The sequence below is a fragment of the Euprymna scolopes genome, chromosome 13 (assembly GCF_053919585.1).
Source record: "Euprymna scolopes isolate OS-2025 chromosome 13, ASM5391958v1, whole genome shotgun sequence".
NCBI classification, from domain to species: Eukaryota; Metazoa; Mollusca; class Cephalopoda; order Sepiida; family Sepiolidae; genus Euprymna; species Euprymna scolopes.
In genome coordinates, this window is record NC_136494.1 from 66,266,493 (window position 1) to 66,286,738 (window position 20,246).

A 20,246-nucleotide genomic window follows, 5' to 3' on the forward strand; every position below is an offset into this window, starting at 1 on the left:
GTGTGTGTGTGTGTGTGTGTGTGTGTGTGTGTGTATGTATATATATAAAACAATTATTGCTTGCAGGTACCTTACAGTTCCATTTTAATCGGAATGTTGTAAAGTTTAATTAAATTACTTTGTTCATTACATAGTTTAGAATTGGTTAAAATTATAACATCACCAGGAAATTGCACTGGCTGTTCCCTGGACACTCTTGTATGTGGATAATGCCTTGCTCACCTCCAAGAGCAAGTCTGACCAGAAAGAACAAATCTGGTTCTAAAAGGATAGACTGGTGCAATTTATTAGCTGGCTGACCATTAAAAAATGGCGTCTTTGACTACCAATAAGACCAGCACAAGTTGATAGATGTATGATTTCAAGTACCTCAGCTCAATAATAAGGACAGCATTTTCAGTGAAATGCGATGTGGTACAAATGGTGTATCACCATCAGAACAACTATCAAAAGTCGAAGATCTATTGGAGTATGGCGAGACCGATCGCTTTGTACATATATATATATATATATATATATATATATATATATATATATATATATATATATATATATATATATATACACAGATCACCGAATTGAAGCAACGTTGAGCCTGGCCAGTACAGATGGATGGACATTTGAGAATTCAAGGCGTTGTATGTGCTCTCTCTCTACTTATATCAGCATAATTTCCAGTCGTTCTGAAACCGCAAAATCCACTGGTATCTAACAATGCCGAAAGGTGTGGTTGGAATTGCGCAACTATTTCTACAAAAACTCCACTCGACGGCACCCTTACAGTGGATATCTATAGTCTGTCAAGACCGAAGAAAACTACAATATATATAAGATACAATACATTAGTATTTCAGAATTAAAGTTTGAACAGATTCCAAAATGATAATTATAAGCACATCTTTCAAAATCACCTCTCTTGCCAGTATTTCGGAAACCAAAAACTTATATTAAACATAACAGAAAACCACGGCGGTTCTGTTATATTAAATATTGAAGTAACTACGATTCATCTTGAAAGCTGGTAGGTTATCGATAAGTTCTACGGCACTGAACCTATGGCGTGATACCATCAAAGATGTAAATATCTTTTATATATATATATATATATATATATATATATATATATATATATATATATATATATATATATATATTGTAGATTTCCAAATGTGAAAGGATATATAATTATTTCCACTCTCAACCAAGGTCGCAGCTCACACAGAATCCAGAGTTTGGATATATTCAATTGATGGGCCAAAGTGTTGAATTTCCGGTCTGTGACTTTCAGGGCTTGTGTGAGCTACGACTTTATTTGATTAATTGTGGAAATAAAAATAATTATACAAGTTTTTAAAAATATATATATGGCAACTTAGCTACAGAGAATATATATATATATATATATATATATATATATATATATATATATATATATATATATATATATATATATATATCGATAAACCTTCAATTTGAATTTATTGATGGCCGGAGAATTGTTAAATAGGAAGATAGACTGATATATAATGTATAGATAGATAGAAATTAGTAAATTGAAATATATGTATATATAAAGAGATAGAGAGAGGGAGAGGTAGATTAAAGCCAACATTTAAGGAGAATACATAAAAAAAACATTAATTTTGAAAGGGTAACAAGCAAAAATAATTAAGCAAAAAAAAAAAAAATGCGTACTTCTAAAGGATTAATACTAAGGTTTCTTTTTTATTTTCACGTAAAAATATTCCGGTTTGATCGACAATATTTAAAACAGTTCGGCTCAAATCAAGATATCTCTAGTGCCAGTGGCAACTAACCAAACTAAAGCACATATATTTCCCATAGAAGGGTGGAATAAGTTTGAAATGTTCGTAAAACTATTAATCTTGTAATGTTTCTTTCGTAGGATCAAATAAAATTTACCTTTTACCTGGCATTATCACGACCCATTTTATTTAGATGTAGATATATATGAAAAGTTTTCGTCTTTTTTGTACTAAGGTAGAAATACTGAAATTTCTGTTTTTAACTATGGCTGTTCTTTTATTAATGTTATTCGCATGGCTGTTGTTTGAATTATGCTATTCTTATAGCCGTTCTTTGATTAATGATATTCTTATAAACAGTCTTTTAATAACATAATTTTTAAGGTCATTCTTTGATTAGTATCATTCTTATAGCTGCCCTTTATAATGACATGCTTATAGCTATTCTTTGAATAATATCATATTAGAGCCGTTCTTTTATTAATGTAATTCTTATAGCCATTCTTTGACTAATACCATTCTTAAAGTCGTCTTTGAGATAATATCATCCTCATGGTCATTCTTTGAATTATATCATTTTCACATGTTTTTGATTAATATCCTCCTTATTCTTTGAATAATGTCATTTTTACAGCCATTCTTTGAATACTGTAATTCTTATAACTGATTTTTGAATAATGTAACTGTTGTAGACCAAGTAGTGTAAAGTGTATAAATATAGTATGTATTTATCATAAAGAATACAGGAGCCACTAAAATGCTATGAGAAGAACGTGTTCGTAGCATGCGGCTAAACTCCTATTTGAGAACTAAGTGGTATCAACCAGTCCTATGAATACCACTGGTTTCAGAGACTAAATGGAGACATTCACATCTTGTGGTTAAACATGATATGAATGTCTCCATTTAATCTCTGAAACCAGTAGTATTCATAGGACTGGTTGATTCCACTTAGTTCTCAAATAAGGGTGATTTGTACCCCCACAGCAGTAACTTACACAACCTTTCTTTCGGCAATGACATTCTGATAGTTGTTCTTGCAATGATCTCATTCATATAACCATTTCTTTTAATAATATAATTCTTATAAAGATAATGTCATTTTATCGATATATTTATATATTATACTAGCTGTTTATATTCGCTGTTGCCCGGAATTATACAATATATTAATATTAAGTAATTGATTTTACACAAAGAAAAAGAGAGATAGATAAACGAATGACAAGAACTGAGATCGTAAAATAGCACCTTAATATCTTCCGTTTGATCCTCTACCATATGAAATAAATACAGCAGGTTGGCTAATTTATAAATCTAAGCTTTAATAATTGTAATTTGTTGTTGCTGCTGATTGTAATGTCCGTCTGTATCGAAAAAATGTCATCAATGTAAAATAATTCCGAGTGGGATACAATTTTATTAAACAAAAATTAAATCAGATTATATTTTTATTGGTAAGAGCACTAACCAAATCTTTATGAAGAAACCTCAAGAATCAGAACACGATATTGAGTTTGTTGGCTGTATTCTATCGCTGACAGTGTATACGAGACTTCGGGCTCTCTTTTAGAGATCATATAATTTTTTTTTAATTAAAATAAGATTGTTGATTGAAATCAGTGATGACTAAATTGCTATACTAAATAAATCAATCGAAATATTGCCAGGTAAAAGGTTAATACAAGCAGCGCAGGTAGAAAAAAAAGGACAATAAAATAAGAAATAAATCAATAATAAAACAACGTGGTTAAAAATATTAATTTGTTTAATTTATACACGTCAAAACAATACATTAAAATTATTTTTTTTTTTTACATATATGTGATGTCAAATTTGGATTTCACTTGTAGGTAATGGTATGGTTATATAGACTGTGCTTCGCTAATTCATGAAATTTAAATAAATAATATGCTTATCAGATGAAAAATGTATAACTGTTTATATGTATTTGCTATTTATTTCTCATTTGTTGAACTATAGAAATACAAGATGTCTTTATCAATATGTTTCGGAAGAAACTTTGTAAAGATGTTTTGTATTCCTATACGACCACAAATAAGAATAAATAAAGAATATATATATATATATATATATACATATATATATACACACGCAATTATATGTTTTTATCTTTATTTTTTGACAAATACATTTACACACACACACACAAACAAACACACGCACACACACATATATATAATGAGAAAAAGAGAGAGATACTGCTTTGTGGGATAAAATGAGTGCTCAACTACTTTGTAAAGATCATTATATATAATTAGTATACAATACATATATATGTGCGTGTGAATGTATATATTTATGTAAAGACATGCACGCATATAAATACATATGTACTACATCCGACGTCGCTAGGGAATTAATGATGATTATTGAATGTTCTTTTTCTCTCTCTCCCTCTCCCTCTCTCCCTCTGTATATATATATATATATATATATATATATATATATATATATATATATATGTATATATATATATATCTTTATTACTATAATAGTTATTTTTAATACCTACAGACATTAATTTCTCTATTCTTTCGAGAATCGTCACAGCAGGGTGTCATAATGGGCTCCGATCAGGAGATTGGAACCCGGCCACGAAGCCATCTCTGACTCCATTAACAAGCAAGAAACCGCTCGGTCAGCGTTAACTGCGATAAGAAATACAGTCGAAATTGGCATTCATATAAAGCGTAAATATCATATATCAAAACGGCCGAGAGTGATTTCCTGATTTTGACATCATAATCTGCGCACGTGGGCTTAAGTGACCGACTTATTTCATGCAACGTAAAGTGCTCGACTGTAAGAACCGAGTTCTTAAGGGGGCTGACACACACACACACATGCACACGCACATACACACACATACACACACACATACACACACATACACACACATACACACACCCATACACACATACACACACACATAAACACACACATACACACACATATGTGTGTGTGTTACTTATTTCTGATCTATCAGATTTAACATAACACCGGGTTTATACTCTTAACAGTCGTCGATTATTGCTTTTGTTGAGTGCACAAATTTACTATTACACCGGGTTTTGTTCGCTTAAGAAATAATGGTCAAATGTTCCTGCCGTTGAGTTTCAGTTCTAAACAGCACCGGAACAAACCGTAATTGTTGAATTGGACAAGAAAGTCTTTTTTTTTTTTTTTTTAGTGGTTATTGAAATATTTCCCACATAAATATTAATATGCATCCCGCCAACTCTGTTTGTAAATTCTATTTTTAATTCGACCACGTTTTACTATCCTCCCCGTTCACTTAGTTGAAGTGTCCAAACTTGACATCACATACGGCAATCACATTTACAATTTACAAACAAAATAAATATCACAAAAACACAAACACAAAATTATACAGGCTAATATTTGAGAAGATATGAATTGTGTCATTATCGACACATAAAACAGAATTGCAGTATGACAAAAAATTACCGTGTATAGTTATGTATTGGTCGACTTTTGGGAAAACTCGGAGCTGCTTTTGGTCCATCAATAACTATGCCATGGTTTCACTTGAACTAAATTATTGTATTAAGATTGACTGTGAGATGTCAATTTACCTCTTAAATTGAGCATCAAAATTTGATCTTCAAAATTCGACCTTACATTGCGACCCTCGAAATTCAGTTTTTTTTTTTTTAATCGACCAACACAAAAGTATACACCGTAAATAAATACATAAATATAAAATAAATGAATGAGGGTGTTTTCTTTGGGGGGAGTGGTCCTCAATTTTTTCACAAAAAAATTCGCCGTCGCTTAATAGTCGATGAGATTCTTCGAAGAGATTCGTGTAATTTGATCTGGAATGTTCTGGGTTAATTTTTTTTTTTTTTTTTATATATCTAAAAGATGGTTTCGATTTTTAAATCTGCCCATTTGTATGCAGATGTCTTCTTTTTTAATAAATACTTTAAATTCGCCAAAATCATAATCAACAATATTCTTGATCATCAACAAAGTTCATAAGAATCAATAATGATTTACATACTAAAAATCCTTTAAGATTCTAGAATCGATCTTTTCATTTATCACGTGTTTGCATAGTGCATTTAGAGAGCATTTTTAAATAATAATAATAATAATAATAATAATAATAATAATAATAATAATAATAATAATAATCATTTTGATTTCGTGGAAACGGATCGGATTTATTTCCAGAGGATTTCCCTCAATCCCGGCTCATAACCAGGAGCTTCAAAGATAAAGGGCTTTCCTAAGTATGTTGGTGGTACCTAAAATAGCAGAGGTCTGAAGACTGCCTAAAACATCGGGGATTTGTAGGTTTTTTTTTTTTCAATTGTATAATAATAATAATAATAATAATAATAATAATAATAATAATAATAATAATAATAATAATAATCTGCATATCTACAAGTTCTACACCCCATCAAGCATCCCCTCCCATTGTCTCATCACCGTTCCCCCCCAATAAAAAAGTGATACTAAAGAGCCGAGAAGGGTCAAAGAGGATGGAAAGGCCGAGGAGAGAGCGCTGACCAGACCTCCGCTGGACAAGCACGAAGAGAACTAGGGCCTTGAAGAGGCTTAGTGCCACTCAAATTCCAGTATAAACCAATGGCCACTGCCAGCGAGAAATCAATGGTAAAAGGCTGTTGCGATGACGCAAATTTATTTGCAAATGCTATCGAAGGAGGTGGAGAGAGCTGGACGTCTGGGGAGACTTGTTGTCACTCAGCTTCAAGAGAATACCACAGGGTTCCAATCAGATCGTTTGTTGACTTGTATGAAAGCTCCATGTGAGCCAATAATAATAATAATAATTACTGGTACGCATTGAAATTCTACAGTAGTATAAGTTATCTGTTAGATATTGCTGTTGCAATTAAAAGAATAACGAGGAAAACTTACGCTTTATTGTTCGGTTGGTTGTGGCATAAAAATTAAGTTAGTGAGAATCGGTGATGTAGAGTGAATAAAAGCTGACGGAAATTGATTTCTCGAATTCGCTAACCAGCCTCTTACTACCGATCTCGTACCGGTTAATACAACTTCATTTGAAATTTATGTATACACAACAACGTACATTCCGGGATTCCACCAGACTAGATAAATTCTTCTCCTGGAATCCAGTAAGACCAAGGGACCAAAAAGAAAAGATATACTACAACATGTGAAAATGGTTAATTTTGGGAGAGGAAAATTATGTTCTCAATTTCTTTACAAACTCAGTGTTTGAGAGATAAAGAACATTAATGGAACATTCGAATATCTAAGTATCTTATATAGAGTTAAAGTGTTAGTCCCAGGTAATGGGCCCCTTGATTTCTGAGAATTTCGACTGAATGATTTCGCCTGCACACGCAATATAATCACGCTTCTTACGAGACGTTGCTTTCAGCCATTGTATCATTTGTTTAGCGAACAGATGCATTTCGCCCGTCGAAGTAGTCGGGATGTTCCCAATGTACGACAATTTCATAATGTAATGTTAATCTCTCTATCGTAAAATGAATGCTAGTTATAAATTATAAAAAAAAAAAACAAATACATATATTTAATATAGTTTAAGATATATATATATATATATATATTTATATAAATACATGTATATATATATTTATATACTAGCGGGGGTGCCCGGCGTTGCCCGAGTGGTTGTTTCCGGGACGGGGGGGTTACAAATGTTATGGTAGGTAAGTAGGAAGGATCAAACCCGGAGTCATGAGTAAAAGTAGGAAAATAAAGTGTGAAAAAAAAACAAACATCTGCAACGTTAACAGTTCGGCCACCAAGAAAAGTCCATTCCAGTTGTTTAGGAAAAAAAAAAAAAAAAAACGACTACGGTAGGTCGGCGCGAACGTGAAAATATAATGTGAATTGTCCAGCACGCTAACCACTACGCCACAGAGCACTGCAGCTTAGTTTAGTGATTTTAAATAACTTGACATGAAAGAACTACGAAGCCAAACCGGTGTTCTCTTCTCAACTGTTCCTTGTGAACGATCCCCAAACGGTGTTAAGTGGTGGCAGGGGGAGGAGGAATTTATTAGAGAGAAAATATTTTACCACTTCCATTGATCTTAACCGATTTTGGCCGTGACTTCTCAGCAGAAAAAATATAGAAATCTAAGATTATCGAGGAATTTGAGAAATAATAAGCCTATAACACACCTCAGATATTGTTCTGCCGTTTGTGCATATTATATTTCCATGAAATATCTTGATTTTTAATCCTATTAATGTCAAAATCAGACGGGAAAAAATGAGTTCATTTTATTTATATAGAAGAAGAAAGAAGATATATGTGTATATATACATATATATATATATTTATATATATGTATATATATATATTTATATATATATATATATATATGTACATATATGTATATATATGTATATATGTATATATATATATATATATATATATATATATATATATATATATATATATATAAAATAAAAATTACGATTAAATTTACCAAAATGGTCCAAGATGGTAAAACTAAAGTATATTATAAATATTAAAGAATTAATATTTATAAAGTAATCTCAACCAGATGTAAAAGCTCCATAAAACCAAGTAGGAGATAGAACTTATAATAAGAGCAAATATTAATAAAACATGTTCTTCTTTACTGATTTTTTAAATTACACTTTGTTCTCGGCAGCCGTGTTAAAAGCATATCTTATTTTTCTTTTATTAATATTATTGGAATTTTTCCCCTTTACCTTGTGCATATTTGTGAATTATTCCACGGATTTCGGCCTTTTGGATTATTTTGGACCATCTTCCAATTACGCGATTTCTTTGGATTTTACTTGTGCGAATGGAAAATTAAATTAACTTTCTTGGACTTACATTTTTGGATTTTACCGTCATTGGATACTTTATCTTTCACCTGGCTATTCATTCACGTGAAATCACCTTTTTCTTCACCATATTCCCTCTGCTTCACTTTTTGTTATCAAGTAAGATCTTTGACTTACTTGCAGTTTCATCAAATACTTTTGTATGCAAAATCCGATTCCGCATTTTGCTAATTCCTACCCTTTGATGAGAAGGAAAGTATTTCTTCGAAATTCCGCGGATTAAGGACTATCCACTTATTAAGTGTTTCCCTTTCAGATTAAATATGTTTTTAACTCTTTTTCAAAGTGTTTTTTAACATGTTTTATTAACTATTTGCTCTTATATATATATATATATATATATATATATATATATATATATATGTATATTGAAAAATTATTAATGAGATGGCGTTGCATGTTTTAAAGATTGAAACAATGAAATATGGCACAAAAATAAGAGGTAGCCTAGCGTATTCATGTTACAATAATACAATTTCCTAGCGTTGAGATCAGTATTTGCTACTGATGCCGAAATAATGTGTCCGGATAAGTACTCTTGTAGAACTAGTTGTCCTTTGAAGATTATAAAATACCTATTAAAATTATTAAGGAAATTACAATATTTAACTTAGCACATTTGTTATCACTTTATTTTTTATATGCTTTAAAAGACATCACCGGGTTGTCATTTTATTTTTAGACTGCTTTAAAAGGTATTACCGGTTTAATAAATACACAGCTCTAAATAGTGTCTCTGGACACAGTAAAACTAGATAAACCATCCGTGAAATTAGAAACTTCCGATTCTATGAAGCTTAAAAAAGTCACTTACATGCTTAGACAAAGTGAGTAATCGCAGAGCCAAAGTTGTAATAATAATAATAATAATAATAATAATAATAATAATAATAATAATAATATTAATATATATATATATATATACATATGGTTTTTTTCTATTTTTCTATGGCGTCGAATGAAGTTTCATTGACTGAAACAGATGGCTGTTTGTAGCGACAAAATGTAACTGTTTAACAAAAAGGTAAACAAAATTACTATAAATCGCTACAATAAATTTACTGTTTCAGTCTTAAAAGACATCGTCTTTATGATCACCTGATGATGCCTTTGAAGACTGAAACAGTAAATTTATTGCAGCAACTTATAATAATTTTGTGTATCTAAACTTAATGAAATAATATATATATTATTACAACTATATATATATATACATATATATACATATATATATATATATATATATATATATATATAGAGAGAGAGAGAGAGAGAGAGAGAGAGAGTGAGAGAGAGGGGAGAGAGGGAAGGAGATAAATTAAAAATGACGTGTTTTCTATAAGTCGTTATCAATGACTTCACGCTATTTAAAACACTATTTAAAACGCCATCTTCTAATAATATTGTTTACTTCCGGTATGAATCGATAAGAGCGTTAAATCACTGGTAATTTCCTCAAGGAAAAGTATGAAAAAACAAAATAAATAATAAAAAGTGGCTTTTTGATTTGAATTTCTAAATTTCATAATGCAAAACAATACAAAAAATGGGTACGCCCGAGTGTAACGTTAGTGATTGTTTTATCAACATTTTTATAGCTTTCACAGACAGAAAAAAAAATTGGTGATTATTATTTATTACAAGTGCACTTCTTATTAACGAAAATAATAACAGACGTTTTCATAGGATAATTCAATATAACACAAGCGTTTTCTTAAAATAATAAATCTTTTAGTATCAAATTTGGTTTTAAAACTGATTTCTAATATTTTCGATTCTACGGTGTTTTTTTTTGTTTTTTGTTTTTTTTTTTCAATATAGAAATAATGGATTTGTTTCCTTTACACACGTCACCAGCGTACTTCCTACACAAAATCTACACATTTATTGTCCCCATTTAATGCCAGGAGAGATTTGTTATCACCTGTATTTTCGACAATAAATAAATAAATAAATAATTTAAAAAAATAACAATGTCTATAACTCACTGAAGAAGGTCCGCCGAAATACGTGATTTATATTGTTTTATATAGTTGCATTTATTGAAAAAATTAATTTAGCATCGAATTTGATGTACATTGTGTATTTTTATGAAATTTAAATCATATGTAGAAAAACATTTCTGGGTGAAAAAATGGAAGTAGTCAATAACTCCTAAGTAAGTGCAATTCCGTTTAATATCCCTGTCAATACCATGTGTTTCCATTTGAGATATGGATTGCGTGTCCCGCCTCGATCTTTCCAGACACTCTGTTGTACCAACTGCTGTTATTAAACAATTATTATTATTATTATTATTATTATTATTATTATTATTATTATTATTATTATTATTATTATTATTATTATTATTATTATTATTATCATCATTATTTTGCTCTTCTAAAATGGTTGGGTTTCAAAATTGTCGTGTATCGTTTTTTAGCAGGGTTAGTTGGGATGTTGCCGTTGATGCTGGCTATTACTCACCATGAAGCAGGTATATTTTTCGACTTTTGTGACCCCTCTGATGGTAGAAGAAGACAGGAAGATGGGTCCATGCTCCGGACAGCGACAGAAAACGTTGGCCACTTTGGAAAGAATTAGGGAAGACCCGTGGAAGATCATAGTCACTTCGTCTTTCTCGCAAATGGGCGTGTTCTTTGTGTAGAGTGGTTTGCAGTATTTTAGCACAAGCAGAGGAGAGTCATCTGCAGGTTGGGCAAGAAGAAAAGTAAGGGAGAAAATCGATTGAAACACAAAATAATAATAATAAAATAGCATTATTACAATTAATCTAATATCTGCATATTTATACAGATGGGACTAACACTAAGATTAAAACACCGAATTCAAATTCAAACGATAGAAGAACAATTCAAATATTATTCTTTTTCTACACAAGTACCCAGGTATTATTCACCTTACGATCATCTTTTCAAAACAAAAATTTCGGTAAATTTGCAAACCGTATCCTTCATAGAAGAACATTTATTATTTGTATGTTAATCCCGAATCTCTCCTCCATGGACTCATTAGAAACCAAAACTGAAATTTTTGTTTCGAAAAGATGATTAGCAAGATGAATAACACCTTAGTTAATGGAATGTAGCACAATATGGTTTATATATATATATATATATATATATATATATATATATATATATATATATATATTCCCCCTTGTCTATATATATATATATATATATATATATATTCCCCCTTGTCTATATATATATATATATATATATATATATATATATATATATATATATATTCCCCCTTGTCTCTCTCTCTCTCTCTCTATATATATATATATATATATATATTCCCCCTTGTCTATATATATATATATATATATATATTCCCCCTTGTCTATATATATATATATATATATATATATATATATATTCCTCCTTGTCTATATATATATATATATATATATATTCCCTCTTGTCTATATATATATATATATATATATATATATATATATATATATATATATTCCCCCTTGTCTATATATATATATATATATATATATATATATATATATTCCCCCTTGTCTATATATATATGTATATATATATATATATATTCCCCCTTGTCTATATATATATATATATATATATATATATATATATATATATATATATATATATTCCCCCTTGTCTAAAATTTTCATTTTATGTTTTAATTTCCTTAATTTCTTAGAATTTAAATACCATTCCTCAACATAATAGGTGTATCCATCTTCTATTTAGATAATCGGAGCATCCTCCTTTAAGAGAATTTTGATGGACATTTTTGTATTTCTATTTTTTTTTTTTTTGTACCAATTCCAAGAATTTAGCCGATATCATTGATCTTCATGACCTGCAAGTAACAAATTTCAAATGCTAAAGGGATTTGTGTTGCGTGTCTTTTTTCCAAAATGATGAGCCCGGTCATTTCTGATGATTACATCTTGACAATTATGTTGTATTTTGAACCGATACCAACTTAAATAAATCGAAAAAACTAGTCTATTATGTTAATAGCGATATGTATTAACTATCAAATATTACGAGCATTCCAAACATAGTAAATATTCAAGCGTTTGATTGTCTGTAATTTGCGATGTATTAAAACCATCTAATACTAATCATAATCTTTATTTTTTGTAAGTGTATATGTTTATATAGTATGAAATCTATAAAGTTCACTCCTAAACTAACTGATCATAATGAACACAGTAGCAAGGAGTAGTGAGTGATTATGTAAGTACTATTTAGTTTTATTTAGGTTTATGCACAGGAGGTAAAAGTAGGCGGAAGCCTTCGTAAAAATTTAGATGTCTCTGATTTCTGTAAGATTTGAACAATAGATATTAGACACCAACTTATAAATATTCCTAAAATTTACATTTCTTTGGAGCATTTTAAATTTAACTAACGATGAGCGAAACCTTTTATTATGTTAAAAATGTAGAATATTTCAGATTTGCATTAAATTTAACCAATAGTCATTTGATAACAGATAAGCAAGATTCCTTGAATTTCAATTTCTACTTAAGCCCCCTCCCAACAAAGCTTCACCCTTTTCAGCGCGGCTGTCGTAAAATTGTGGTAAGTCTACCACTATTTATAGTAGGTAAGACGACACGATATGCATTCTTTCATTTAAGCAAACATTGCTGAAATGTTTATACTACTACCCTCATCTTCATAGTTGTGGTTTTACGACGTTTCGGTTAATTATGCATCTGGCTTTCGTCAGGTTGCTAACCGATATGGGATAGGAATGCTGAGTCTCTTAACTGTAACCTCCGTAATTACTGCCTTTCATAGTTGCTGTTTTCTCACCACCTTTTGGCTAACTAATCCTCTGGCCGGTTTGGGTAGGATTAAAATCGCTATCTTTAGACAATGCTCACCTGGAACTGCATCCACCCATTGCGCCACGAGCCCCGATGGACGATTAAGGTTGGAGTTTTGGTCTTATAATTCTAAGTATTTCGTTCTTATCTTATCTTCCATTGTGCGGTCTGTACCGAATGGTATATTATTTTATTATTAGAATCCTTTGTAATTTGTATATTTATTTATTTATTTATTTTCGCACTGTTATCCTCATCTTCATACTTTTTGTTTCACGACATTTCGACCAATTATTCCTCTTGCCTTCGTCAGGTAGTTAACCGCGACGAAACGTGAAACAATAACTATGAAAATGGAGATAACAGCTGCAAATGAATAAATAAATACACAAATTGCTTATATAAAAAGATTTCAATAATAAAATAGTTGCTAAAATATTTTAAAAACAAATATTGCTTAGAGGTGTAAGCCTCGAATGTAAGACATTTGCTAAAATGAAACTAGTCCAATGAATTTTGATCAAAATTGGAATAAGAATTCTAGACGTAAGGTTTAGTTGCATGATGTCTTGATTATAATTTTTCTAATGAGACATAATCACGTTGACACACCGGTTCTTGTTAGATCACCGAAGTTAAGTAAGGCTGAGCCTGGTAAATACCAGAAGGGTAACCAATTTGGGAATTCCAGGCTCTGTATGTAGGAGGACGTCGACACCTCCCTGCAAAAGTTACAAACACCTAACGCCGTTATCTCCCCTGACGGGGATATACATGCGACGGGACCGTATGTGAATTTCATACTCCCATGGAACTCCCTCCTTTGGATGAAGCCGGTTAAATTCGCATAGGGTTAATGCCGTTTCCATTTTTCCAATGAGGAGCATAGAAGTGTTGCAAAATCTTTATAGAAGTATTTGTCAACCGAGTAACGTCGATGAGTATTCTATAATATAAATATACCGCCTCTGTTTTTTTTTTACTGTTTTTTTTTTAATTTCTTTCCTTTTATTTTTCTCTCTGTCTCCCAAAGATGAAACTCTAAACAAGGTCCTATGACCAGACTAAAAGCACTTCTCCTTAAATAATGTTACAACTAATATAAACTCCACATTTTTATACATGTTTTACTCAAAATTAAAAATAAATAAAAGGAAAAACGTATATAAAAATCGTAATATGGTCAGAAGAAGGAGTATATATAACTCCTTAATTATTCTCGGCTTATATCATCGGTGCGATAACTCTTATAATAAATAAATGAACAGTTTGAAACGATTATATGTTTGGTTTGTCGAATTAAGAGTCAGTAAGGATGTTTGAAATGAAAAACGGCATTGAGGGGGGAAAAAGAATGAATGAATGACTTATTTGTTTAATGGAACTTACGTTTTGTTCCAATATGCCTAATAACCGTCTGTTCCGGAGCTGTTTCCCCGTCTATTGGACACTGAGTTCCTCCTTGGCATTGACAAGTGGGCATCTGCGAATCAAACACTCGATCACCATCACAAATGGATATCTTGCAGGAATAATTGGCTGTGCACATCGCATTGTCTTCCTCCTAAGGGTAAATAATAATAATAATAATAATAATAATAATAATAATAATAATAATAATAATAATAATAATAATAATAATAATAATAATAAAGTGTAGTGTTGGCATCAACTGGCACAACACCAAATAATCGAGACAGAGCAAGGAGGATGGAAAAACATAGGAAAAAAAAGCATCAACCAGACTTCGATTGGATCAGTTCGAAGAGGACTCGAACCTGGGGAAGGTTTATTGTCACTCAAATTCATTGCCATTGTGAGAATTCAATGGCAAGCGGCTGTTGCGATTATGCAAATTCATTAGCAGAGGATATAGAAACAGAGGGAGAGGATTGGAAATCTGGGGAGACTTATTGTCATCCAGACTCCAGGGAACACCGCCTGTTGTTGTCAGCGAACAATCTATGATGATAACCTGCGTGAGAACTCGTATTGGAATTGGAATAATAATAATAATAATAATAATAATAATAATAATAATAATAATAATAATAATAATAATAATAATTTGTTCCATTGGAAATTGTGCGAAAAATTAGGATTTGAAAGATCTGACAAGTGTAAAACACACAAGCCTGAAAAATGGCTGGAGTCCGAGGAATGCAAGATTCTAATGGATTTCCCCATACAGACAAAAACACTGAAGCATAATAGGACGGACATCTTTCTGATTGGCCATTTTATACTCACATCGAGACGAAGAAAGAGGAAAGTGCACCAATTATTCCGACTTGAAATATGAGATTGCTAGGATTTGGAAATTGAAATAAGTTGAGGTAATCCCTGGTGCATTGGGATCGATGACGAAATATACAAGTGGATACGAAAGTTGGATTTGGGAATAACAGCAAACATGTTACAAAAACCTTGTTTACTTGGAGCAACCGGAATCATTCCGAAAGTGTTGGACATAAAATAGAGAACATAAGGTAGCTGCAATACCTAAGACCACGGGGTGAGGTCTGCTATTTCAACTCAACTTCCGAGATAAAACATCAATTTTATGAACAAAAACAAAAACAACAACAACCACAACAACAACAACAACAACAATAATAATAATAATAATAATAATAATAATAATAATAATGATAATAATGGTATAGGTTCTGCACAAAGATGTGAAATCACATTACAAATGAATGCAGCAAACTAGTTCCAAATAAATACAACAGCAGATATGACTCGTTTGGGAAAGTTACTAACTAGAACAACACAAACAAATTTTTTTTTTTGAATCCTCAGAAATAGATAAACTGGAGAAAGTATTGAAAAATTGAAATCATAAAATCCTGTGGGATATATAGGTACAAGTAAACTCATTGACCGAATGTGATAATACTCAATAAAAATATCTTAGGAATATATATATATATATATATATATATATATATATATATATATATATATATATATATATATATATATATTTATATATATACATTTTTCGCATATCTTTTTTGCGGTAAGGAGACGGAATATTATATATAATACAGGTTCATGTATTTACAAACGTTATCACTTTTTTTTTACATACAGTTTTTTTCTTTTAATGAAATCGTTAGAGTGGTGATTAATCTGATGTCGCTAAGGTAAAAAAAAAAAATTCCGATTTTACTCATTTTAAAATGAATTGTTCTAAAATCAGATTATGTCGTTCCGTCGAGTAAAGCTGCAGAGTTTTAAATAAATACATTTAAAAAGTTACATTCGTTTTAATGATTTAAAGAAGATTTAGCTTGCAATTATATTGTGCGGCGAGAAGACAAAATGTTTGTGGTTTTAAGAATTTAACTGCTATAATTTTAAATAAATGAAGAAAGAAAAGGCGTAATCATTTTATTTATTCAATGAATATTTAGCTGACAATTACAATGTTTTTACGGAAGAAGAAAGGCTTCTTAATTTTTTAGATGAGGATTAGTTATTCGTATTATTTTGATTCTTCGAACTACTGTTTCATCTTAAGTGTTATTTTTACAACGTTTTGGTCAATGTAACCCCCGACCTACTTCACATATAGTAATAATAATAATCAGTAATAAATAGTAATGTTTACAACTAGAAAAAAAAATAGGTTTAAGACCTCCAAAATTCGTACTAGAACTGTCCGCAAGGATCCGTGGCTAGAGTACTTGGAAAAACACGTGGTTAGAATATTTGGAAAAAAATAATTGTAAAAGTGATATTCTCCTAAAGGTTAAAGGTTCAGTTCTCAGTGTGATCGATCAAAAAATACAATTGAGAAATACTTAGGACATCTATCCAGTTATGGCTGACAGAACGAGAGCATGCTACCTCCGTCAAGTAAATAAAGGGTTCTGTTCGAAATTCCGTCCAAATTCCTAAGTCCGACAGAAATATACCCGAGTTCGAAAAGATACATCCGAAGAAGGTCGGAGGTTACATAGACCAAAACGTTGTGAAAATGACGCTCAAGATGATAAAAGTAGTCCGAAGAATCCAAATAATACGAAGAAGAAAGATTCTTTTTCTTTATTTGTATCAATAGTATTGATTATGACATTTATTATTACAAAAGTAATATTATTAACAGTAAATTATACAAATTTATCTAGAAAGCACCATGCAATTTCCACACGGTTGCGCTAGTAGATATATAATTACATGAAAAGAACTAGTTTAACAATCTTAAAGGCCATTCACTTTGCAGCTTTCAGATTGTTTTATATAATTTCATTCATAAGCTAATTAAAAAAAAAGAAAGATTTCTTTTAGTTACTGACTTTTCTTTTACTAACCTTTTCGTTCTTGCTTTTTTGTCACACAAGTTGAAACATGTTGGTCAGTAATGGCAACATCATTTCAATCGAAATGCCGTAGTAAAATGAAGATTAGAGCTTGAGATTAACGAAGACACGTGTTCTGCAAGAATTTGCGTTCCTCTCTACGCATGTATTTAATGAAGCATCCTTGTCATTCCAATGACGTCATCAGATTGTTAATTGACCTTTGATAGTTTGGACCATTACTGACCCGAAAACCTAAAACGTTCAGATAAAAATACACACAGACGCACGCGTGAGAGAAAGAGAAACTGATAGATAGATAGATAGATAGATAGATAGAGAGAGAGAGAGAGAGAGAGAGAGAGAGAGAGAGAGAGAGAGAGAGAGAGGAGTGATAGAGATAAAGAAAGATAGAAAAAGGAAAGCGACTAAAAGACAGATACAAATGCTGATTAATAGAAGGACAGGCGGAGAAAGAGATAGGCAGAATATGCGATAGAGTGAGTAAAATAGGGAGAAGGGAAAGCGAGCACGTAAGAGAGAGAGAGAGAGAGAGAGAGAGAGAGAGAGAGAGAGAGAGAGAGAGAGAGAGAGAGAGATACAGATACTTGATTATCGAAATACAAGTTAGAGACAGAATGTACGATAAGCATATAGAGACAAAGAGAGAGAGAGAGAGAGAGAGAGAGAGAGAGACAGAAAGATAGAAAAAAGAGAAAAAGAAAGGGGGAGAAAGGCAGATAATAAAAGGAGAAAGAGCGACGAAAAGAGAGACAGCTGCAGATACTGATTTATAGAAAAACAAGCAAGAGAGAAATAGAGAGTTTGCGATAGACAGAGAGAGGAGGATGGTAGAGAGAAATGAAAAGAGAGAATATCAGATTAGCAAGAGAGAGAGAAAGAGAGGCAAGAGAAACGAGAAACAGCAAGATAGATAGACAGAGAGTGTGTCAGAGAGAGAGAGAGAGAGAGAGAGAGAGAGAGAGAAAGAGAGAGAGAGAAAGAGAGAGAGAGAGAGGGATAAAGAGAGAGAGAGAGAGAGAGAGAGAGAGAGAGAGAGAGAGAGAGAGAAAGTAAGACAAAGACAAAGTAAGAGAAAAGAGAATCGTTTAGAAAAGAAAAGAAAAGACGATGAAAGCAGACCCATATGGGCACATGGAATGATATAAATAGATAGAGAAAAAAGAAAGACGGCGTGAATATAATGGCAGATATATAGTTATAAAGAAGAGAAAGTGGAAGCGAGTGAATGTGGTCGGACATAAAAATACATAGAACAGACTAACTGAGAGAAATACACACAAACAGAAAAAAAAAAAAACATTGAAAGAGGTTAAAGACGAAAGACAGGAATGACCTTCGACCCGAGAAACCATAAAATCAAATCATTGCCCGTCATTCAGTAAAGTACCGAATCAGTTGTAGCAATCATCGCAATCGTCACACACTAACAATCATTCACACCCGTTGTGAATCATAGATTTTAGATGTATACGAACCTGAAATCTTAAATAGAGGATCACAACTACGTATACCGCCGCTGTACACGCCGTCATAACGTTGCGCGTACATTAGCTGTTGTCATCCAAAATTCTTAGAGAAAAAAATATCTGCCAAGTATCTATCGACAAAAACCCTAACGTAGCCCGAGACCAGAGGTCGGCAACTCATTTGACATTGCGGGCCGGATCGTGTTATAATGACGGGTCGCGGGCCGGAAGAAGGCCATTAATGAAAAATTAAGGAAAACTACACATGCAGACTCGTAAATATTTAAAACCATGATGAAGATAAACATTGTAAAAACAGAAAAACAAAAGAAAACACTTAAGAAAAATTAGTTTTACTTAAAAACATCCAAATACTTCAAAGTAAAAAAAAATCACCCGTAGCGAAACGGATGAAATTATGACGTGTATCTTTGAAACTGTTACTGAAAAGACAAAACATGACTAATTGAAAGATTTCAGTAACTTATATGATGTAGTTTCAGGGGTAACCGATAGGAGGTTTGCCGCTAAAGGAATGGAATAGAAAGCCGACTGATACAACATTGTAACTTTGAAACTATCCACGCCTATTGTATATCGCCGATCAGTCTCTTAAACCGGCTCTCATTTTTTCTTTTATACATATTTCTTTAATTTTTCACATTTTTGTTTTATTTTACTCCAGTTGAAGTTCTCAGAACTCAAGAGGCCCACTACCTTGAACTCTATATAAGATACATAGATATTGGAATGTTCGATTAAAGTTCTTTCTCTCAAACACTCAGTAAGTAAAGAAATTGAAAACATAATTTCCTTCTTCCCAATTAACCATTTTCATACGTTGTAGTATATCTTTCATTTTGGTCTCTTGGTCTTACTGGATTTCAGGACTAGAATTTATCTAGTCTGGTGGAGCATCCAGCTTCGTGTTATTACTTGAGGT

General features: G+C 31.6%; 1 protein-coding gene across 2 annotated transcripts in view; it reads right to left on the reverse strand.

The window, feature by feature from the left end:
- Nucleotides 1-20,246, reverse strand: part of LOC145292055 (uncharacterized) — a 73,632-nt gene that overhangs the window by 24,704 nt on the left and 28,682 nt on the right. For both annotated transcript variants that reach the window (XM_080138098.1, XM_080138097.1), the window contains exons 2-3: nucleotides 14,893-15,067; nucleotides 11,139-11,359 (exon numbers count right to left, since the gene is read on the reverse strand). In XM_080138098.1, the coding sequence (XP_079994224.1) occupies nucleotides 11,139-11,359; nucleotides 14,893-15,067 (396 nt within the window). The remainder of the gene's footprint in view (nucleotides 1-11,138; nucleotides 11,360-14,892; nucleotides 15,068-20,246) is intronic.